At 37.5% G+C, this 24,725-nt stretch overlaps 1 protein-coding gene across 1 annotated transcript in view; it reads right to left on the reverse strand.

The window, feature by feature from the left end:
* Positions 1-2,442: 2,442 nt before the first annotated feature.
* The window catches only part of GatB (glutamyl-tRNA(Gln) amidotransferase subunit B, mitochondrial), a 47,091-nt gene continuing 24,808 nt past the window's right edge, over positions 2,443-24,725 (reverse strand). Inside the window, exons 7-11 of the mRNA XM_083126390.1 lie at positions 12,682-12,870; positions 11,116-11,249; positions 9,004-9,127; positions 4,748-4,837; positions 2,443-2,716 (exon numbers count right to left, since the gene is read on the reverse strand). Of these exons, the coding sequence (XP_082982516.1) occupies positions 2,588-2,716; positions 4,748-4,837; positions 9,004-9,127; positions 11,116-11,249; positions 12,682-12,870 (666 nt within the window). The 3' untranslated portion in view covers positions 2,443-2,587. The remainder of the gene's footprint in view (positions 2,717-4,747; positions 4,838-9,003; positions 9,128-11,115; positions 11,250-12,681; positions 12,871-24,725) is intronic.

A 24,725-nucleotide genomic window follows, 5' to 3' on the forward strand; every position in this document is an offset into this window, starting at 1 on the left:
AAAGGAAAACTCATGCCTAAGCCAGGAGTGGAATAAAAATTCTGATGCAAGAACATGAGTCATTCACTCAATGCATCAAGGTTGCTTTACATATATCAGTTCGGTATTTACAGAAACCTTATTATACATATAATTAATTATATTTATTAAAATTAAAATTCTTAAGCTTTAAAGTTTCATGTGTGGCAAGAATACTCCAGATTTAATATTTCACTACCTTTTGATAGGAAGTCGATGTTTCTGGATGAAAAGTAGTAAGATTCAAGTAATTTGCCCACTATTTTACATGCAAAGCCTAACAATTGAAATATTAGAAAATAGCTTTAGTCATCTACATGTTTTACCTTAAGCCAGGATAATCCCTCTATGTAATATTTATAACTTCCATTCATATTGGTTTGAATATCTTATTTCAACTGCAATTTAATTTTCTTCTTACTGGAGCTCCCAATAAAATTTTTCCTGCTTAGTCTGCATGGATTCAATTATTCCAGGAAGGGTATAACTTTCTCCAATAACACAGCTTCATTTTTATCAATAGTCATTTTGGAGCTTATTTATAATTGGGAAAAGAGAGACGCGGTAGTATAATAAATATGGAGAAATACAAACAAGAGCCACACGCCAAGCAACAGTACAGCAAGTTCCAACGAGGATGGTGGCAGTGGTCACTGTAATTAATAGAACAAAGAAGAAAAAACAGTTTTGCGGATAAAGTGAATACTAATTTCTCCGTATTTATATTGGAGCTTATTGTTAGTTTCCTGCCGAGTTTTACATTGTTTGCATCATTACTGTTCTTAGGCAAAACAAATATTTGGAGAAGTATGTATATGAGTTGAGAACAAAATATGGGGAAACAGAACAGAGCATATTTGGGGTAAAAGTCAATTTTTTGGTCTGTTGTAGCTGCAGGAGAGGTGGGAGGAGGGGGAAAGGGAGAGAGACCTCTGAAGGTTTATCCTGGTATTACTCCTCCCACTTGGTAGAATACGTGCTTTTTTCTCTGCCCACCAGAACTAACAACTACCAGATAAGGTGGCAAGAAAAAACTTACTTTCATATACATTAGGCCATATAAATAAAAGCATGCACTTGCTCTTTTCACCCAATTTGGAAGCAGATGCTCGATGTGGTATAAATAAAAGGAAAAATACTCAATATCTCCTCGGTAGTTAGTGCATATAGGCTTTATCCACGAAGCATCTGCTCAGGGTTCAGTATAAATAAAAATCAAGCAACTGCTTACTGTTAGAAGTAAATGCTTACGATTTTGTAAGGTTCCACATTTGTAGACTCAGCGTGCTCAAGTGCGGTTGATAAGTGCGATGGCAGAGTTCATGATGGTGGTTCCTGAGAGGCAAAGGAAGATTTGTACAAGATGCAGGAATTCTGATGTGCCCAAGTATAAAGAATTATATAGATTTGAAAAGGAAAACGTAAAATGGCTGACGGAACACTTTCTTACCAAGTCAACGGAAACACGAGGTGGTGCACTGAGTAATGATGAAAAAGTGAGGATTTTTCTAAAATATGTTGGAGATCCTGGTTTTCAAGTTGGCGTTGCAGAAGATGTTGGTGTTACCCAGGCTACTGTGTCAAATACTTTCTGGGAAGTTGTAGGCGCAATTAAGGAGAAAGCAAGCAATTGGATAAAATTTCCTAAAACTACTGCTGCCCTCCAGGAAGCAAAGACTGCGTGGTTGGAACGATTTACATTCCCAGATGTCATTGGGGCAGTGGATTGTACCCATGTATTAATAAAGAAACCTTCTGTACATGTAGATGAATACATAAATAGAAAAGGAGTTCCTCGTATCAATGTACAAGCTACGTGCAATGCACAAGATTCTTTTCAGTTTCCAACGACAGCAGAAGAGATAGTGTACAACAAATGCATTACAAAGGAATGGGTAATAATTGAACGATGTTTCGGCTAACTTAAACAACGGTTTCCCATACAAAACAAAATAAGATGAGCAACAGACAGAATACCCTCAGTAATTGTGTGCTGTATGGTTATCCATAATGTTGCGAAACATCTCCAGGAAGAAGACTATGAAATTCCGGAAGCACTGGACGGCGATAATGATGGTGCAGCAGATTGTGACGTCTTCCACATCAATGGCAGCATGCTGTGGACAATGCGGGAGATTATTTCGAAGGTTTGTCATAATCAGACAAGTTTCTGTAACATGTGCACATGTGTATGACACAGGGTCAGACAGGTTTTTGTAACTTGTACATTAATACATGTGTATGTCACAGGGTTGCTTGGGTTTTCTTTCATGATTCCTACCAACAAAATATCCATAATGGATACTCTTTCAGTTGTATACAACACATTTTTAATACATCCTTCGATTGTCAAATTATTACGGGGTTGCCATGACTTACTCCTCCCAACCCTTGTACATCTTTGAAAACAGAAAAACACTACAATCTGCTGTACAAAAAATGTATTGCATAAATACTTAGGTAAGGTGAAATGATTTACTTACAACACTGTAAAATATTTGGTAACAAAATTTTCTCACAATGGTCCTTACCTTATTGCAAGAATAACAATATTTACAAACAATAATCACTATTTGTTTAAGAGTTCTTTCATAATGTCTGACACCTTAGCCATATCAGCCTTTTTCTCAGTTGCTTTTGACACTTGTCCCAACAGTGCATTAAAAACCTTTTTCTTTCCTTCTTTGTACTGTTTCACCTGAAAGAAAAATGGAACAGTATTATGTGTTTTTTCTTAATATTGCAATGTAAGAAAAATTGTACATGTTCCTATAAGTGTATATCTTCACACTGTTTGATTTCTTGCAAAGTCAAGAATATTTGTTATGTTAGATGGAAAAAGAGAGTAGTAACCGATTCATAATCCTAATAAATGTGACATTACTTTTACATTTTCTTGGTCCTTTGATATTTATTGTTATGGGTATTGTATTTTCATTTTAGGCTAATTGTGATGAAAAAACGTAACAATGCAAAACTCCACCCATCCACAATGATCACTATTGTTTAAGAGTTCTTTCATAATACATCACACCTCAGTTTCGCTAGTTCCTGACCTACACAGTCCGACAATTAAGTAATGGGAATGATTTTATGTGAAAAGGAAACAAAATAACTGAACATTGTCTGTTTATTACTCAAAGTACATCCCTCCTGCATCAATACAGCAATTGGCACGGTTGGCCAACGATCGATACAACATCTGCAAGTCTTCATGTGGTATGACTTGAAGATTGGACGTCACAACCTGTTGGAAGGACCTGTGTTCATCAAAAGTGCATAATTTCAGCAGCAGCTTCACTTTCGTGAACAGAAAATAATCACAGGGGGATAAATCTGAAGAGTAGAGAGGAAGATTCAACATATTCAATTGTTTTTGGACCAGGAATACCCAGACAAACACTGCTCCCTGGCACTGTGGAGCAGGAATCAACTGCCTGCCTCAGGAAACTGAGCTCGGAGCGATAGCAACAGCCAATTTACAGTTTCATCCTCTGGAACAAATGCATTATGAATAATGCCTTTGCTGTTGCTGGTTAAAACCACAACATAGTCTTCACCTTTGATTTTTCGAGCTGCATTTTCTTTCCTCTTGGTAAATTTAGCAACTTCTATCCTGCAATTTGTCAGTTTGTACAAGAACTGTAGTGAAAATGCTGTTTTGTCCTCCACAACAAAAGAATTCAAGAAATGTTTACTCTCGCAAGCAGTTTTCAGAATGTATTTCATGAAACTTGATGTTCACTCGCTGCTCCATGGCTATTACGTGATGACACCCTTGCACCTCTTTCACAACATGGTGGCATAATTCCCAGCATGCCCATCGCAAGTTCATTGGTTTGGTTTGAGTTGGTGTTTGAAGTCCACTTTATGCACAGTAAGGCTAATCGAGACTGGACCTACAGTTTAAAGTGGGATCCGAACCACTTGTGCCTCCACCAGGTATCGAACCCGGGACCCCTTGATTACAAGGCAATGACGCTACCACTGCACCATGGGGGAGGCCCTCATCGCAAGTTCATGAGGTGTTGCCAGGTTGTGGATTATGGACCACACTACATCACAAACACGTTACTTCACAGATAGAATGCACACATGGGACAATATAAAATCAGTCTCACTACTTAATTGTCAGACTGTGTATATCTCTTAATGGTCTTAAGCAAATAATCTTTTTTTGCTCCTGATCCTCATTAGATCAGCTACAAAATAGATTCTATTTGATTTTTCGCTAATGTCAGTGGTTTTGGGTAATTTAAAAAATAATCTTCCAAAGATGTAATTTTTCTAGTACCTTTCAAAGTTTTTACCCTGAAATATGCACTATAAAATGTGTACCCAAATGGAGGTTAGTGCTAAGAAAGCATGTCTCATAGTGTCTCACAGTCCAGTAGCTAAGTCTCGAATAACTGGGTTTTGATAAAAGCAAGAGAGTTGGTAGGATTAATCGTTTTACCATTTACAATATTTTCAGTCAAGTAGCCAATCGCTATCTACATGCCGATGGAAAGGAAAAAGGTTTCTCTTTTTCTCTTCCCTCCCTTCCCAAAAAGGCTTCCCCTACTCTGCTTCCCTACTACACATCCTATTCAGGCTATTCACCTAACAGTAGATGTGGGAGAATGCAATTATTCTAATAAATAAATATTCTACAAACAATACACGACATAATGGGCCATTTTTTCCTGTACAATATATTAATATCCAATAAGCAAAAAAATGAACTTACAAGTTTAGGATTGTTTTCTAACACTTCATTACATATCTTCATCAGCTTGTCATCACTAGATATCTGGGACCAGTTGTTCATTTCCACAATCTGGAAAGAGAATATGTTTGTAAATGTCAAGCATATACAGTAATTAATAGTAAAGTATACTAATACATATAATAATAACTTATTTTTCAAGGTGAAAACATATTTAGAGGTACCGTAACAAGATGACTGATTTTTTTTTTGTTTTCAGTATTATGATAGGTCAATATTTTTTTATTCGGATTTCAACAACAAATAGGGGTAAATTGTGGCACTATGTAATAAAACTTTGAGCCAGTGACGTGCGGTGATGTCGACACTTGGGGTAGCAATCAGTGGCATGCTCAAGGGTGATTGATGGAGGACAGTATTCCTAAAAAAAAAAAAAGAACGTCCAAGATGGGAAAAGATTGCCAATTGAGGAATAACTACTAAAAAAAAGTACATGTAACTCCCCCGCCTCCCCCCTTGGAAATCAAAAAAGATTTGACTTGACTACTAAGCCAGAAATCCCGGGTTCGTATCCCAATCTGGCCATGGATGGGTGTTCTTTGTGTGTGTTCCTTCATCAATTTTATCGTATCATCTTCGCAATTAGCCAAAAGTGGCAGAAAAGAGAAGTAAAATAAAACAAATCAAACAATCAATCAATGATTTATGTTACTTAACATTTCGTTAATCGCCAAGATGATACATCTCACAATGTCGTTACTCAAGGATCTGGGTTCAAGCCCTGGCCTGTGCATGAGTGTTTCTCTTGTATCCACCCTTCACCTGTTTTATTGAATCTATGTTCATCATGGCAGAAATTAGGTAAAGTGACGGAAGAGCAACGTTGAAAAAATACAAATAATTTTTTCCCAGTGAATCTGCAGGGCACTGCAAAATCAAGAGTCCAGAGTTCTCTGTTCATGATTGCCCCTCATAACTTCCATAAGCTCACTAGCTACTTATTATCGCAATTAAATCTACATAGCTAGAAAAAAAAATGATGAGAGGTGGCAAAAATTCAATATATTAAAGGTGGATAAACTGGTAACAAAATACACTTTTCTGTAGTTTCTTCAATAATATTCATTTGGCTCCTTAAGTTCTGGGATACATTTTTCATTCCAAATTATTTCATTATTCACTGCAGAGTACAGCACATAGGAACAAGAATTTGCACTCGTCATGGGTTTGAATACTGGCCTCGACATGGATGTCCATTGTGAGGTCCCTTCATCAGTTTTGTCATATCATCACTCATCCTCTTTTCAGCTATAACCAAATGTGGCTGAAAAGTGAAGTAAAATAAACCAAACCAACAACAACAATAAGAACGCACGTTCTCTTACCCAAATAAATACATCCGTATTTATGACCATTTAGCTTACCCATTTTTTTTTTTTGGAAGCCAAGAGATTAGTATATTTAAAACAAAACACTACTAACACGAGAGCGAGAGAGAGCGTGAACAAATATTTGTTATTTAATCATTATATCTTCCATATTTGGAAAAAAAAATAAAAGAAAGCATAACATTTCCAAGTATTTTTGTGTACACATAATACGTTCCCATTTCAAAAACAGAGGTCAAGGGAAAACCAATACCCTATCTGTTCCTATAGGAAATCGACCGAGATACCATAAACCAGGACCTTTCAACCATTTCAGCAGGGGGCGAGGGGCAAGGGAGGTAGAGGCAGAAATTATCACCGCTTTCCCCTTTGGTGGACGTTTCAACATGGAACTGGTGAAGCGGAGGAAAAGCCAGCTGGAGTAGGTCCTTCCAGTCTTTCCGCTGATCTCACCGATGGACGAGAAGCACATGAAAAAAGATGTTGTATGTGAACTGTGGCTTCAACAAGACATTAAATATTGTGATTTGGAAATAATTAGAGATGAGAGATTGATTGATCTATCTCTGCTAGACTAGCCACTCCTCAGTGCACGTCACTGCTTTGAGCTAAGTTAATGAATACATTAATGGACCATATCAGTGGTGACATCACCAGCAGACGAAATAACCTGACTGAGCCCCAAAAAACTCTTTTCACCTATCAACATATGGTTTAGCATCGGAAATGAATTACAAGGGGTAACTTCTGATGTTCTGACAACAATTAACAAAACAAAATTGTGTTGTATCATACATGAATGGAAAGAATAGATCCAGAAAAACATTTTGATATGTTATTCAGTCATTTCATGTCATACGAACCAATGGTCTGAACCTTCACATCTCAGAAATTGATAATTTTTGGTACAGTGTTAGTACCCGTAAAGTTGACATAAACTGTAAAATTCCAGATTTTTTGGCTTAACAATTGCAACATTTTGACGTTTTCAAATCCTTAAACAGCTGTAAATCAAATTCTATTTGACATAGAGAGCTCAAATTGGCATCATTCTGTTCTGTTTTTATGAGTTTTAATTTGAAGTGCAACATGCCTCTGGCATTCAAATTTTGCAATTTTCAAAAACTCCAAAAGTCTTTTTTGAACATCTGAAAAACTCCCATTTTCATTTTTTCGAATAAAAAATATGTTTCAAAGACATCAATTGACTATGTGTGTGCAAACTTTCATAATGGGATGGCAATGTGTTCCTATGGAAATTAATTTCTTTGAATTATAATGTGCATGAAATTTGCTAAATTTATTAACTTCCATGTTACAACTGTAACTATAAGCTTAGTGGTTGTTGCTGAAGTCTTCATGTTAATCTATCTTATAATTTTTGGACTTCAAATAATATGAAAATACCTAATATTTACCACATTTAAAACAGGTAAGCAAATTGAAAATCTAGCACTGTGGCCATGCAGTCTAAGGCTAGAGGATGTGCGTTGCTTCAAGTCTCCTGGGGAAAGCATTACAACTTTTGTCCTGAGATTTCGACTAGTGGCCATTCACCATCATGAGGAAACTGGAGAGCTACAAATGAGTAGCGTAACACAGTTATGGAAACCTACAATAACAACTGGGGGTTCGTTGTGCTGACCACTAGTTGGACGATCACCCACCTCTGCTGAGGCATGTGGGAGTCGGTAGGTAGGTAGGTAGGTTATTATTATTATTAAGCAAATTGTCTGTTCATTACTTACACAAAAAAATGCTTGCAAAAATGTATTTTTTCTTGTGTTTTTAGTGTAAGTCGAAAAGTGTGTAACTTTCTGTAACCCTGTCATTTTTTTTAAAATTAAAGCTTTTTTATGTGGAAATATGGTGATCATAATGTTGCTATCATTTGTGGAACAGCCAAAATTAATATTTAATTTCAATGTTGCCCTCTTGGTAATGGTCATCCCAGTGGACATATAATCCATACCAAAATGATGCAGACAGTACGTGAGTTCTGGTTTCTTTGCTTCGCATGTTTCATTGGGAGTTTGGCTACTGAAGTTTTAACCATGTAATACAGGGTTAGCCTAAAAGAAATGGACGGTTTAAATGCTTTATGAATTGAAATTTGTTTGTTATATCAGAAAGCATTTAGTACTGTTGTATAAAAAAGTCTTCAAGTTTAGGACCTCCGCTTTTCGTTTGTCTTCGTTACGTCAGCATCACGTGACCACCCTTGACGTAAGTCGAGCAGTATGGCCGCTAGCCAGGTGGAGAAGGCTTTCTGCGTGACTGAATTTGCAAGAACAAATTCTGTTACTATTGTACAGAACAACCACCAATAAGACAGTCAATCTACGATTGGAGCAAGAAATTTAAGGAAACTGGCTGTCTGTGCAAAGGAAAAAGTCCTGGGAGAGAAGAACTGGACTATCGCATTGATATCTGTGTTACAAAAGGATCACACATAGAACACTTGTAACTTACCAATGTAAAATTCAGGACGTACTCTTCAAACCATGTAAGTATTTCAGCCCTATTATTAAAACTCTTGTTTCTGTAAAACTTTGAAAGTGTCTATTTCTTTTAGGTTAACCTGTATTTTCTAGATGTTAACCATGATACTAAGGATGAACTATGATCAGTTGAAATGGAGGACAGAAGACGCATAAGAAGCCAGCCCAAGTCAGGATAAATATGACAACTGATCTTCAAAACTGGTACCTAACTACATTACCCAGCAAATGATGGAGTCATGTTACATAAATCATAACAATAAAATGGTTGTATTATATTATTTCAAAGTTCACCCAAAACTTCAAATGTTGTGTAAGTAAAGATTAGTGTTTCTGATTGTGTTGTATACCCAAAAAACTATTAGGAATTTAAATGAAAATTACTTACTTCCTTTGGTGTGCAAATATTGCCATTCAACTTTTCATCCAGTACTTTCTTGGTCACAGTCAATGAAATTGTCTTCGACTGCACAAGGTCTATAATTTCTCCCACATCATCAGAAGTAATAGTGCTAGAAAAATATATTTATAGAATAGGAAAAGAACTACATTCACTCTTAATACTACTCAACTGTTCATGTGAATTGGGACTAATTACACATATCGTGGAATGTCAGCAAGCTATTAGGGCTATGTCATGATATAAGTAGTCAGTGTTCAAATAGGGCCTCCCTGATGGCATAGTGGTAACGTCGTCACCTTGTAATTGAGAGGTCATGAGTTCAAGACCTGGTGGATGCACATGACACTGTAGGTCCAGTCCTGATTAGCCTTTCTATGCATAAAGTGTACTTAAAAACAACAATTCAGTGTTCGAATTAAAGGAAGAAAGAGAGAAGTCAGGAAATTTCCTCCCCTCTGAGAATATATGTGCTATAATGATTAAATTTATTATTATTTATCAACAATTTACAGTATTAGAAATTAACTTCAAGGGGAAAGAGTGATGATTGTACAACTGACTTTTCTGAGTCTGGGTGTCTCGTGGAGTCTGCAAAAATGTTATGTGACATTTCACAGTACAAACATTCTAAAAAATTATGAAAATGCATAATTTAAATTCCTTTTACAACAGCATTGTGTGGAGAAATTGATTTTCTGATTAAATGATTTTTGATTACATGAAATAAAATTTTTTTAACATATATCACCATAAAATGAGTTCTGGTAGGTTGCTGTGGTAGAATACCAATGGAAAACTCATGTATTATAATTTATAAAACTTCTGAAGTAATTTGTAACAATTTTCAAGTATCAGTATCAGTGAGAATTGATAAGAGTATCATCAGTGGTATCAGCTCAGCCCTGACTTATACACAATTGTAATTGTTTTTTAATAATTAATGCCAACAGCATTTGCTTTAACGCGAATACGTTATACAGTTGAACCTGAGTTATGGGTATGTCAAGGTGAAGAAAAAAGAATATGTATAACAGAATTACTTTCAAATCAGATTTATGAGGCCATTTTTCTTGTAGTGGCAAAACTGTTGGTATACGCTTGTCAGTTGTCGCTGGGACAAAATACGATCGGGTCTTGTATAGTCTTGTACTATGGATCATGTCTAGGTGTTTGGTTCTGAATAGTACTGTTGTGTGGTAGTTAGAAGAGTTAAAGTGAAGTGTGTGTATAAAACTGCACCAAACAATGTTCACGCGTGAAGAACAGCGAATATTCATCAAATTTCAGGTTGCACATGGAAGGTAACACAATGGGGTTGGAGGTGTTGGAGCACCCACCTTATTCTCCTGACATGAGTCCCTGCGACTTTGATTTGTTTCCCAAGACGAAGGAACCGCTGAGGGGGAAACACTTTCCAGACATCCCGAGCATCATTTCGACCACAGGGCGGTATATGCACACACACACACTGGCACGAACGGGAGCTATCAATGGCATCCAACGACTTGCAGATGTTTGGAAACGTGTTTACGTAGCAGCAGGAGATTACATTGAAGGATTGTAAATGATTCCACGTATGTATCTTCTTCATGTCTCTTTCTCATACATGTTGCCACTACAAGAAAAATGGCCCTCGTAGATACCATGTCATATAATTATTAAAATACTGTAATTGTATCAATTTTGAGGAACAAGCTACAGTATAATACAGGTTATTTATGTCATAAAGTAGTAAATTAACAAATCTAAAAGTTTGATTCTTAAATACATTACATTTAAAGAATACATTTGATATATAAATTTTACTTTCTGGTCAAGCGTGTAACTTTTCATCTGGCCAATCAGTAGCAACTGAAAATGTTCACTGAAGGAACCGCTGTGCTGTTTTTATTCTGTAACATGGCAAATGTAAGCTATTGGCATCTTTTTAACGCATGTACTTTCGTGTTGCAATTACGTACATGTTGTTCATGTTCTGAACAACTGCGGAAAATCTTTCATTTTGAACAGTACAAATTAAAAGTTTAGAGCCTTCTTCAAACATGTACACAAATTCTACATAATTGCAGCATAAGAATTAAGGTTATTGCTACATACCATTCCTCTAGCAGAATCTTGTTTTCATTCACCAGTTCTAGCAATTCATTTGTGAGAAAGTTACAGGCCAATTTTGGACTACGGTCACTCTTTTTCATAATATTTACAAAGTGCTGAAGGAGAACATCTTGATTCTGAAAAATACAAAGGAAATAAATAAAAACTAAAGGAAACCTCATTTTGTCTGCGAATAAGTGTGTACAGTGGACCCCCAATTTTAGATTCCCAGATTTTCTATTTCCCTCTTGCATGGAAACAACATGATGATGCTTGACATGTTTTCATCCTATCAGAACTTCCTTCAGAGAACTCACGTGTCTCTCACATGTGCAGTTTCCTGATGCCTCTGACAAACAGAAAGCTCCTCCTCCCTTCTCCCTTGTGATCCATGCCATCAGTCTGTCATTCAGCACAGTGGAAGCAACAAGGACATTCGCAGCAATGCATGCCGCTTATTTATGTATATTAAACAATATTATCATATTGATTAGCTATCATAGGTTAGTACTTATTGTAATAAATTACCCCATATTGCACAGATCATCTATCACTCGATTTCTATATCTCTCCCTCTCTCATTGTTGCCTCCCCTTCTCTCTATGAATTAAAATAAACTATATTTAATGTAAAAGGTAAAGGTAAAGTGCTCCCCTGTGCATAGCACCACGCCATGAAGGCGTATAGGGGGTGTGGGGGTAACGCCCCACACTTTCTTGATCCGGTCGTGAGTGGGGGTGATGTGATCAGCATCACGCCCCTGACCGCCTTTACCCCCCAGGGTTTCCCCCAGGTACCCATGTTATTCGACGCTGGGTGGGCGCCGGGGCCGCTTCCATCGTTAGAAGAGTTCCCGGATTTGAACCGGCCGGGGATCGAACCCGGGACCTTTAGCATGGTAGTCAGTAATTCATATAGTAATATTCTACATCATCATCATGTGACTTAAGTTTGCTTTGTCATGTGATTTTCTCCACTTACATTAATCAACTCACTTCATTTCAAACAGTTAGGTTAGTTTAGCAACAATTTGAATAATTTATACATAGCCAAAAGTCACTCTTCAGGGCAGCAACCGACCCCCCCCCCCACCCACCCACCCAAGATGTTCTATGGAGTTCCACTTGGGATTTTGAGTGGGCCAGCTCAGCACATCCACCTGTTTGTCCTCAAACCACGATGCAATGGACCCTGCTTTATGGACAGGGGCATTGTCATGCTGATAGAGAAAAGAACTCATTCCAAATTGTTGCCACAAGTGGGCAGCATGTTATTGTCTAAACTGTCCTCATAAACACCACTGTTCATGTTCAAAACTAATGGTCCGAGCCCAGACCATGACACTACCACCATGTTCACTTGGGTGTCCAGTGACTTTTGGCTATATAGTGTATGTTTTAACTACTTTCCCAGAGTAAGAAATTTTAACTGGATATCGCCAAATGGTGGTAATTTTGTGGAAAGAGCTATTCTTCAGAAGAGCAGACAAAATTCAATCTTCAAAAATTACAATAAAAAAGCTTCTACGCCATACATGACACAGAAACTTTCTTTCATACTCTTACATACCACTAACATCACAGCATTCACTAGGCTGATATCATATTGACTGATAAGTTGTTGCCTTGTCTCTTCAGGAAGCTCTGGTATCTGGTTTCTAAGGGGAGCAATATTTACAACATCCTTCATGCTGCTACCATCTTCCCTGTCACAAAGGTGAAGAGGAGGCAGGTTAGGCTCTGGCATATATCTGTAATCCTGAAAATATGTATACATTTCATAAAAATCTTCATTTATATAAATTAATATTTGGTAAAACTAAGAAAGATAATAACAGAAAGGGAGGAACCCCCGAATTAAGCCCGCCTCTACCTACATACATTTGAGGTAGTGTCCTGGTACCTTAAAATAAACCAAGACGTCAGTTTTCTGAATTGAAACTTTTTTTAATTTACTTCTTTTCGTCAATATTTTCAATTTTTATAATAAATACAAATATACTAAGAAAAGAAAATAGATGGAGATTCTATGCATACATTTCATGATTTTGAGTTTATATTATTGTGTTGGTCCATTCTGGTCACCGGAACAGATTTTGCAATTGTTTGTTTATTTACTGAGTATTGGTATGATTGGTAATAAAGTAAACTTATTAGTAGTGTAGAGTAATTTGAGTTAGTTTTTAGTTAGTTTTAGTTATCTATTTGCTAGTAAGGAATGTTAGGTATACAAGGGACAACCATTCTGGTATCCAGAACTGTTATAGGTTTGAGGAGGAGGGAGTGAGGGTTTAGATTGGGGTGACATTAATGTGAATCACGTTGTGTGTTGGCTTGAATTAGTCTGCATGGACGGTAGTTCATGATCTGGTTTCCAGATCAGGTTTTATTGTAGAGTGTGGCAAGAATGTGCTCTTTAGAAAAGAAGTTAAATCCATACTGAATACTGAGCTAGTTTAGTAATTTAGTGGGTATCAATTCCAAATAAGCCCTTCCTGGAAGAAGATTTTAGTTTTTTATTTATCTCGCTGTTATCCCAGGTTAGGTGTTGAGGGCATATGCCCAATAAGGTACAGGCGTCAGCATTCTGTGTCATCTTGGTTTTTGGCATGAAGCTGACATTGCATTCTATGCTAGCAACAATGGCCGTACAAGGTTCAATGTTCGTGCAAATTAAGGCTGCTAAGAGATCTCAGAATGAAATCGCAGCTGCATAATTTAACATTAATTAATAATACAGCATGCTGAGTTATGATAGCATACTAATTGTGAAAATATTGTAATTATTAGATATATAATAAATATAAAACAAAATACATAAAATAAACGTGGATAGTAATATGCAAACTGGAGGATAAAAAATGTACAAGTGCCATGGTCATGTGCACTGACTTTGGGGGGCAAGGCACTTTCTGCCTCCCCATAATTCACGAAGAGGGTCACATTTGATATATATTTATACATATAAAATATTGTTTATGCCAACCTTGCCCCCCCAAAAAATTACCTTGCCCCTCAAAATTTATCTTAAGTTGGCACCTCTGACCATGGTGGTTAACTATTTGCTAATTATAAAAACCTATTAATTAATAATACATGTATGGTTATGGTTAAGAATACACTTTCATTATTAAATATTACCATTTGGAAGCAAAATAGACAAACTAATCGGAATATAAGACAAGACATAAAATACAAAAAAAGCCTAAATAACGTATTAGTTTTATTTGATTAATTAATTAATAATAAATGTAAGGCATGGTTATAACAAGCCCGGGTCCATATCCATGGTAACGGCTGAAGTTTTTGCGTGCGATGATGTGTAACTGGCTAAATGGATGTATCACTTCAATGTGAAGTCAGGTGAAGTGACAGAATGACAGTGTTGCAATATACAGATATTAAACACTAGAACAAGAACAATGTCTATATTAGAATGAGTACTGTAGGCTGTGGAAAAGATAATGTGTAAGTCGCTAGAGTCATCAAACAGTTAAACTGCAACTGTAAGTTAGAAAGACTATGGACAAGTAACAGGCGATTAGTCCGCGACAAACATGAAATTTATAAAGTGATTTACTAAACTTCACAAATTAAATGTAGAATATTACATTTTGTGTTTATATTATAAAATTTATAAAATATTGAAACAAAAAAATCTTATTGCTCGTTTTTAACATCTGGAAATTAGTTTTTATTTCATGTTATGTATAATATGTACCCGTCAGTGTATTCAAATCATCTGAAGTCAAAAACTGTAAATGTGTTTCCGAAATATTACGAGCCTCACACCAGCTTCTGTGACGTCGCACGACCGGTCCAACATAATCAACATTTAACACAGCACATTGTAAAAGTGTAATATTTAGTTTTCTGACCTAATCATCCTTTTTCTTATTAATTCAGAATGTTGACTTCACCTCCAAGAACATTTGAAAATACGTAAATAACATTGATAAACGTTAAATCCAAACTTTACAGTTCTGCATAATCTATCATTATTTTTCAAATTAGTTAAAACTGTATCAAACATTTGAATCTTTATCTAAATCCCTGAAAAATTCTCAGCATTCATACATAGTTAATTGCTATGTAATAAAAATTTACGTGTTCGAGTTCCATATTTAAGATAATTTTTGAAAATTTGACGTACAGGAGGATTGGGAAAGAGAAAGATTGGACTTCATTTTAAATAAGCTTGCAAACTTTGAAAATGCAATTCTCTTGATGCAAGTTGTTTTTCAGTACAAGGCATAAGTTTTAAGAATATCGGCCAGTGTTTCATTAATTCCCAACAATGATAATTTACTTCCAATTGACATAGATGTGTGCCGAAATTATGTCAGGTAAAATAGATGTATGTATAAGGAAAATATAATCACACTGTAATCTAAACTTGGACAACATTTTGAATTCGAAAGTAGTAATTAATCCATTAAGGATTTTTATATTTTCTGTTGTTTCAAGTCCACTTTATGCACATATGGGCTAATCGGGATTGGAACTACAATTTAAAGTCGGATCCAAACCACTTGTTACATTTTGAAAAGGTTAGTACAAAATGTCTCACTTTGTTACTCTTCCATGCAGAGCATTAATGAAAATAAAGCAAATAGGTTACATGAAATGCAATGACTGATTGTGCAAAGGTATGAATCACTATTCTTTAAACAGTAAATTTTCACTTTAATACCTTGTCTACAGATTTTCTTTCTTAAATTTCCATACACCTTAAATACTGCTTTGAGGTAAAAAAAAAATTAAATAGTTCATTAACAACATCACGATAATGAAAAATATTTTGTTGTTCTTGATAGGGACATTCTACAAAGGGATAAAATAATATGCATTGTTTATATTGAGTAAAAAGGTTCAAAATTATACACAATATATTTGTGAAATAGGCTATTCAAATTTAATGAAGTCTTAAAACTTCATTGTTGGACATTATATTTATTTGATATAATGTTTACCATAATCTACTTGTAATTGATCAGGATATAATAATTTTTAATTTGCGATTATAATTATTAATCATTCTATGAAATAAATAAATTTACATGACCTGTTTTTCGAATTACTTGCTCATTCAAATATATACGAGGTTTGGCTAGAAAAAAACCAGATTGATGTTGCTATTGGCAAACAACGAATGTGCGAAGGTTGAGCAATGCATGATTCTATACTACCATACCCTGCCTACAGAATGACTAATTGCCCTGGGTGCAGGCCTCTCAGTTTCGCTGTGGCACTTGGACAAAGCGGAACATGCGTCTGTGCTCCGTCGGAAAAATGATGAGTATTAAAATGGAACAGCGTGTCAATATAAAGTTCCTTTACAAACTGGGGAAATCCGCAACAGAAGCGTACGACATGTTAAAATCTGTGTACGGGGATGAGTGTTTATCACGCACACAAGTGTTTGAGTGGTTTAAACGGTTTAAAGAAGGACAGGAAATAATCCAAGACAACCCACGTTCAGGACGACCATGCACGTCGAAAACGGAAACAAACATTCAAAAAGTGAGTGATGTGATTCGAAAAGATCGTCGATTGACCATTAGAGCAGTTGCTGAAATCACAGGAATAGACAAAGAAAGTGTTTGACAAATTTTACACGAGAATTTGAACATGATTAAAGTGTGTTCAAAACTCGTGCCAAGGAACCTGACATTGAAACAGACCCTACATTCTTAGAGAGCGTGATAACCTGTGATGAATCGTGGTTTTTCACGTATGACCCTGCCACAAAGCGCCAATCAATGCATTGGAAGACCCCGAATTCGCCACGTCACCAGAAAGCTCGCATGAGCAAGTCCAAATTCAAAGCCATGATGATTGTCTTTTTCGAAAACTCGAGGCATTGTGTACGTTCATTGGGTACCCGAGGGTCAAACTGTAAACCAACATTATTGCATTAATGTGCTGAAAACCCTTCGTGAGCGAGTAAGAAGATGACGACCTGATTTGTGGCAACGGAAGTCATGGATTCTGCATCAAGACAATGCTCCTGTCCATACGGCCCTGTCAGTGAAGACATTTTTGGCTAAATATGGCATCCCAGTGTTAGAACATCCGCCGTATTCGCCGGACCTTGCTCCCTGTGACTTCTTTTTATTCCCCAGAGTGAAGTCCGCCCTAAAGGAACCAGATTTGAGACAGTAGAAGCTGTGCAAAGAAAAGCGACGGATGTAATGAACATGATCTCCGAAAATAACTGGCAACACTGCTTCCAGCAATGGAAAATTCGTATGGAGCGGTGTACAGATCGTGCAGGGGAGTACTTTGAAGGAGATAAAGTTCCTGTTGTACAAAATGCCGAATAAAAGATTTCATAGCATCAGTCCGGTTTTTTTCTAGCCAAACCTCGTATGTATTTCCCCAAAATATAGGATCACTCTTTTGACCTCACCAGCCTTTTTAGCATGGCAGATTCAGGCCTGTAGTATTTCGAAGGCCCATTTATTGATAATATAGAGAAGAAAGCATCTTACATCAGGAAATGCTCATTGTGTACTCCATTTCGTGTGTTCAGTTCCTGGCATGGTTTCCTATCTGCATAGTGCAACACTAGCGCAAAGATTTGGAATTTGTTTCATGGATAAATTCACCTCTTACCCAATCTCTATACTTCTAATAACCTTGGTTATAACCACATTGGATTTCTCATTTATATATACTGTTATATACTGGCAGCTATGGTCAAGTGCATTAGTCTGTGCATAGCAACTATCATGCACCTTGTTTATGTATGTATTTAAGTGTTTAAGATGTAAATCCACCTTTACAGTTAAAATATATTATTTATGAAGTTCCACTCTTGAAATGTGTTTTTATGTTTATGTAATGAAGATTAAGACATAACAAAAATGGCGACGAGGATTAAAGAAGATAATCAGTACTGTAAGTAGAATTAAGTATGGTTTATTGAGTTGGTGTTTTAAGTCCACTTTATGCACAGTAAGGCTAATTGGGACTGGACCTACAGTTTAAAATGGGATCTGAACCACTATGTGCCTCGACTGGGTATTGAACCTGGGACCCCTTGATTACAAGGTGAAGATGCAACCACGGCACCATCGGGGAGGCCCAGAATTAAGTATGGAAAAATACATACTCGTAAATTTTATACTGTACCTGCTTTTGAGGCTTATGACCCAAGCCAGGATATGAATTGGTATATCAAAAGATTCAAGGCTTTTGTTAAAGCCAATTATATACAAGAGAAGAAACGAGTGTTTACTCTCATTTATGTTATCAGTAGTTTACCATATCAAGAACTGGCACAAAGATTAGGTCCAAAGGATCCACAATGTTGCACCTTGGAACTCCTTAATACACTGAGGAAAATATACGCTCCAGAAGTTAACAAATGGATTCAAAGATCTGTCTTTATGCAAATTAAACAAGAGCAAGGTGAGTCAGCTACAACATACAGAAATCATTTGAAAGTTGTTTCAATAACATGTGAGTTTACAACAGATGAAACAGACACTCAACTTAGAGAAAAAATCATGTTTGGACTACCTGTCAGTATACTAAAAGGCAAATTATTATCAGACATGCCCAGCACATTCGGAAAGGTTTGTGACATAGTACTTTGGCAAATAATATATGCGCACATATATAATATGCACAAATAAAAATAAAGTCAACCAAAATACATTTTTGGTAGGTGCAAGGCTCATGTAGATTCAGTACAAACAATTTGTTTGCTAAAGCCCATTTTTCAAAGAATCAACAAGACAACACAAGAGAATCAATATTCGGAACATGCAATTCATTTAAAGGCATGCCACAATCTAAACCCATTCCCATTCTCGTTGCCAGTGTTGATGGATCCTTGCCTTAATCTCCTGGGTGGTGGGGAGGAATCCTCCCATTTGCTCAGATATCTACTTCTCATTCCCATTTTTGAAGTGATAAATCAATGCCCTCAGCTTAATTTCATAATTGATTGGCACAATTCCCATTATAACAAACATTGCTTCTGATGAGGTTGTTTTAAAAAACAGCAGTAATTCTGAGAATTACTTTTCTGTAAGAAGATTTTAGCTTACGAACGTACATTATTTTGTGCAATGATGATTGAAAGGTAAATGGACACTAGACATTTCTTTTAACTGATGGATGAAGCATCTGTTGGATGCTACCTTAGCTATTTTATTCATGAGAGCTTCCCCTTTTGAGGTTATGTTATCAATGAGGCTTTTGAAAAATAAACCCTCTTACAGCATCACCCCAAAAAATTTAATCTCCTTTACCCTTCTTATTGATTGATTGATTGAGTTGGTGTTGTAAGTCCACTTTATGCACAGTAAGGCTAATTGGGACTGGACCATCAGTTTAATGTGGGATCCAAACCACCATGTGCCTCCACCGGGTATCGAACCCAGGACCCCTTGATTAAAAGGCAATACTCTTTTTATTGATTTGAAATTGATTCTTATTAGTGGGTTCCGATGTTGGCTAAATTTTCCTTTCAAAACTAAAAATTTGGTCTTTCATTCTGATAATTTTAATTTCGCTTTATCCTCGCGTTCCCTAATGGCGACCCTGAAGGTACATACTATGCTTATTTTACATTCTTATTTTGTTCCACATTTTTGACTAAAATGTCTACTTTCACTTTTATATCGCAGCATGTCACCTCCATATTGTGAATCACATTTTCTGCTAGGCCATTTTCTTCACAAAAATTCACATAACAAGCTATGTTTTTCTACTTCTTGCACTCGTATCCTGTTCTACATATTCCGGCATTCTCCTGAACCTTCTCCTCTTTCAGATCTCCATATAAAAGATCGAAATTCAGCGGTAGACGACATGACATCTGAAAATGAAATGGGGGGAAAAAAAAGTGTCACTTTCTTTTCTCATATCTATATATCCTTTATGAGAAATTCGCTGTCACTCATGTATTCCGCACAGACTGTAATCACAATCATGCAATTATATTTTCAGGAACATATGATGGAGCAGAGCAAAAAATCTGTGTAAAACGTTTCTTGAACATCAGTTCAATGTTCAAACCAAAACAATTTACTCTTAGTTTATTACTCTTAATTTCTTGGAAGAACAGGAGAGCTTGGAACAGCAACAGCGGGATTATTTCGTCACTTTGGGAGATGAGCTGCATAATTTTCTACATCAGGGTTATAGCCAGGTGGACGAATTCTTAGCTCATTACAACCAAAACTGGACACTTCTCATGTAGGCCATCCTTTAGCAGTACCTTATTTTTTTTTCTTTCACTTTTTCTTGGAATTGGAAGTATTTATATACAGGAATAATATACCGTAATCTACTGTTTTTCAGATTATGCAAAATCTATAGGAAAGAGCTGACCAGCTGTTGCTCCTGATACCTCCACCTTTTTCCGGAAAGATAGCAGGAATCCTCCTTCAACGACACCTCCAGTGATCGATCTGGCCAAAGAAGAGGAGAGAGAGAGGATCCTCTTTCTCTCTTGTCCTTTCCACTCTTTCTAACACCTTATTCCATTCTTTGTTTAACTTCAGTCCCCCATTCCAGTTCATTGTGTCTTCTTCACCTTTCTTCTCTATTTCCTTGGCCTCCTTAGGAGAAAGAGTGTTAAAGAAAGAGTGGAAAGGACAAGAGAGAAAGAGGAGAGAAGAAGGAAGAAGAATGAAGGAAATAGAGCGTGATATAATGAGTCCAACCACATTCTAGATGGAAGTAAATATGTTTAGCCTTTTGGGTGAAAGTACAGTTGACAAGGGAAAGCCACCTGCTAGAATGTTCCAGAACAACTTTCTAATAGTATGGAGGGGAGTAATGTTTGTGTATATATATCATCCTGTTTTTGTACCTTGTTACATTTGTACTTGGTGCAGAGTCTGAAGAAGACCTTGCTAGAAGGTTAAAACGTTATGTTTAGTTTATGTTTTATAATAAAATAAATTACTGCTTTGATCAGCATATTGAGTTTTTTATATCATGGAAACAAGGCTTAATGGTGTTATATAAATGACAGTGATACTCAAGTAAGGGAAAATGGTTTAAAAAACACCCCAGTGGATGGATCTTTATGATGTTAAAAGAACAGTTTTCATGTTATTGACGATCAAAAAAATTAAGCGCTTTGCGACTTTCAGAACATTCTGTTCTGTGTAAGAATATATGAAGGAAACTTGTAACGACCCTGCTTGGTCGCCATTTAATTATTATTAGACCTTGCGTGGTCGCTATATTCTTTTTAGTCGGATGAAAGAGTTAAGCGGAATGTCCCTGCGAGGCGTACGCTTTTAGTTTAAATGTATTCTGAAAACGTTAACGGTTCCACCTCTATGTTTACGAGCTTCACTCATTATTAGACCCTGCATGGTCGCTATATTCTTTTTAATGTTATCAATTATTGTCATTTACATTGTTCAACGTGTTGTTTAGAATAGCAGAGTCCTGCGAGGCTCATTATTAATTGTATTGTCTGAATGCACACAGTTTTAGTTTATATTGTCACGTGCATCTAGTGATTTTCCCACTAGTAATTTCTCAATGTCAAAACCTTGATATTCCTCAGTACGAAGTTTGCAATATGTAAAAAAATGAGTTAGCAACGTGCACTTGTAGTTAAAATTTTCACCACCCATGCGCCACCGCGACTATAAAACCCAGCGCAGCGAGGCCGGAGCGGAGTTGGCTCCCGGATGTCAACTGGCAAACATCTTGGGAAAAACCGGCCATCCAGCCAGAAGCCTAGCAGCCATCCCAGAAGGAAGGAAGGAGGAAGAAAGAAGAAGAAGAGCCTAGCAGCAACCTAACTACCCGGTCTAGGTGCCAGGTTCTACCTGCCTGGCTTGACTAGGAGCACCTAGACCTCCTTCCTAACCTGCCGCCCTTGTACAGGAGACACCGGTCGGCTTGCCGATTCCTAGCTAACGCCGGGGGTGTCGCGGCATCCTTAAATCCTTTACCCAGCGCCCGCTTGTCGGAGGTGCCGGCTGGCTACGGCCAGTTCCTAGCTGTGGTTGGGGGTACCGTGCACATACTACTTTCTCTTACAGGGGAGTCCGTGACGTCAGCAGCGAACAGCGCCCTAAATAAAATTAGGTCCCTATACTCCCCCTGGCGCCTCACTGCGAGGAATAAATTGAATGGTCCCTTCCCCCCTTTTGAATCCAGAAGTGGTGAATGCACGTGTATGGTAAATGTAAATGCACTTAAGTGATAAAGGTTAAAGACTAGTGTGCTAACAGACTTTCTTACGATAAGTTTATAATAAACATATATATATATATAAAGCTGTTGTTCACGTTTTACCCAGCAAGCCCTGAGATATATAGAATCTGTGTTCAACGACTGGTAAGAAGTTAGCATTTATGGGTAGACTTTTGCCGTCCTCCTAATTGAAGTGTTTAGATTGTGGTGGGACGTTGCAAAAGTTTTTGGCGCCATAACGTGGGGCCCGACAGAACTGTGCAATTAAGTGAAGTCAACCGAACCGTGCATTAAAAGGACTGTCCAGTGAAAGTGAAAGTGTGGACTGTATTAAACATGGACCAAGAATTTACTGGTATGAACCTGAGAAGTAGAGGGAGGAAGACCATGGATTCAGAGTCTGGATTTGGTTGCTGTGAAGAACTGGGAGAAGAGGTAGCATATTTCCAGTGTTGCCAGTGCCTGCGCCAAATTCACTGGAACTGTGATGGAAAAGATGTGGCTACCTTCCCTGCTGTAGGAGTTAAATGTCAGACGTGCGAATCTGCTGCGCAGACTCAGGTAGCGGAGACTGCAACACAAGAATCAAGTCCGCTGACCAATCCTCCATCAGACCATTGGTTATTCGAATGGCTGACGAAAGATAGGGAAGACAGAAAGAAGGAGAGACTTGAAGAAGAAATACGCCGAGAGAAATAGAGACTTGGAAGACGAAGAGCGCAGAAAGAAAGAGAAACAGGAGGAAGATAAATTGCGCAAAAGAGAGGCAGTTCAGGCTGAAAAGCTAAGAAAAAAGGAACTGATAGAACTTAGATCCCTAATAGAGTTTCATGAAGAGAAAAGGGAGCTTGAGAAACGAGAGATTGAAGAGAAAAGGGAGCTTGAGAAACGAGAGATTGAAGAGAAAAGGGAGCTAGGGAAATGAGAAATTGAAGAGAAGAGAGAGCTAGAAAGAAGAGAAATTGAGGAGAAAAGGGAAAGAGACTTTGAAACTCTCCGAGCTTTAATTGAGAGCCTAGAGGAAATAAGAAAGAAAGAAAAAGAGGAAGAAGAAGCCAGAAGACGAAGAGAAAAAGAGGAAGAAGAAGAGAAGCGTAGGAATGAACTGCAAGCCCTTTTTGCCCAGCAGAGGACTGACATAGAAGGTCTTAAGGCCGGAGTAGAAAGTATTCAAATTACTTCTCAGCAAGATATAGTAAAGGTTGAGGAAAGATTAAAAGGGGTACTTCAGGAAAAACTGGAACCATTATCTCAGTGGCGCGGACAAGTAGAGATTACAGTGGAGTCCATTGAGAAAGCTGTCCAAAATTTGGGAGAGAAGACCGAATCCATCGAGAAAGTCGTGCAGGAACAGAAGGAAGTGATGGAGTCAATGACCGCAACTCTGCGGAAGGACGTAGAGCAGGCAGCTGAAGAGAAGGTGAATTCTCTTAGGGTAGAGACAAGGAAGCTTGAAGTATCTCTGCGAAGAGAAATGCAAGATCAGACAGGAACATTTCTTCAGAGGGTAAGCGAACTTCAGGTTCAGTTCCAAAGATTGAATGTTCAGCCAGAACCCACTCCAGATGTTCATTCCAGCCCTTTTACTCCGGATAGAGATCTGAATCCGGATGCTACTCCTTATGAGCCGCCCAGGTTAGCTGAGAAACCTCTATTCGCTGCCAACAGAATGAAGGCTGACGGAAGAAAGAGGCCTCGATACGATGATACTTCAGATGGATCGCCACCTAGAAGAAGACCAGATTTTAAGATGCCTAGAATGGCGGATATCGCCCACATTCCAAAATTTAAAGGCGACATTGAGGCTCAGTCAGCTGAAAAATATCTTCGGGAGCTCAACGTCAGCTTTGAACTTATGCAGGTACCCGAGCATTATAGGCTGGAGTTGCTTCCTAGAGTCTTCACTGATAAAGCTGAACACTGGCTTGCAGGAAATATTGATAGTTTCGTGAATTATGCTGACTTTTGCGCCAGGTTCAAAGAAGAATTCGCTTCTGAGAAGGCTAGACAACGGCAGCTAACAGCTGTGAGGAACAGGAGATATTCCAGACTTGTCCACGAAAGTATGGAGAGCTTTGCCTGGAGCGTTTATGCGGCCTATAGAAACTTGAGTGATAACTTTAATGAGGGAGAAGTTCTTAATTTGATCATCGGACAACTTCCTTATAGAATGCGAAACCTTTGTTTAGCACATGCGCCTAGAACGGTAGATGACCTAACTCATTTCCTGAAGGATTTTGAAATCTATGATGAGGCAGATGCATGGAGGAACAAAGATGAACCGAAGGGAAAAGAACAGAATCCCTCAAGGAACTATAAAGTCCGGAACATAGAAACGAAGTCAGACGGCAATTATCAGCGCTCTCAACGTTTCACTAATGAAAGAGGAGGCAGGCGTGATTTTAGAAGAAACTCTTTCCGACCTTACCAAAA

This window comes from Lepisma saccharinum, chromosome 8 (genome assembly GCF_977018435.1).
Source record: "Lepisma saccharinum chromosome 8, izLepSacc3.1, whole genome shotgun sequence".
Classification (NCBI taxonomy): Eukaryota; Metazoa; Arthropoda; class Insecta; order Zygentoma; family Lepismatidae; genus Lepisma; species Lepisma saccharinum.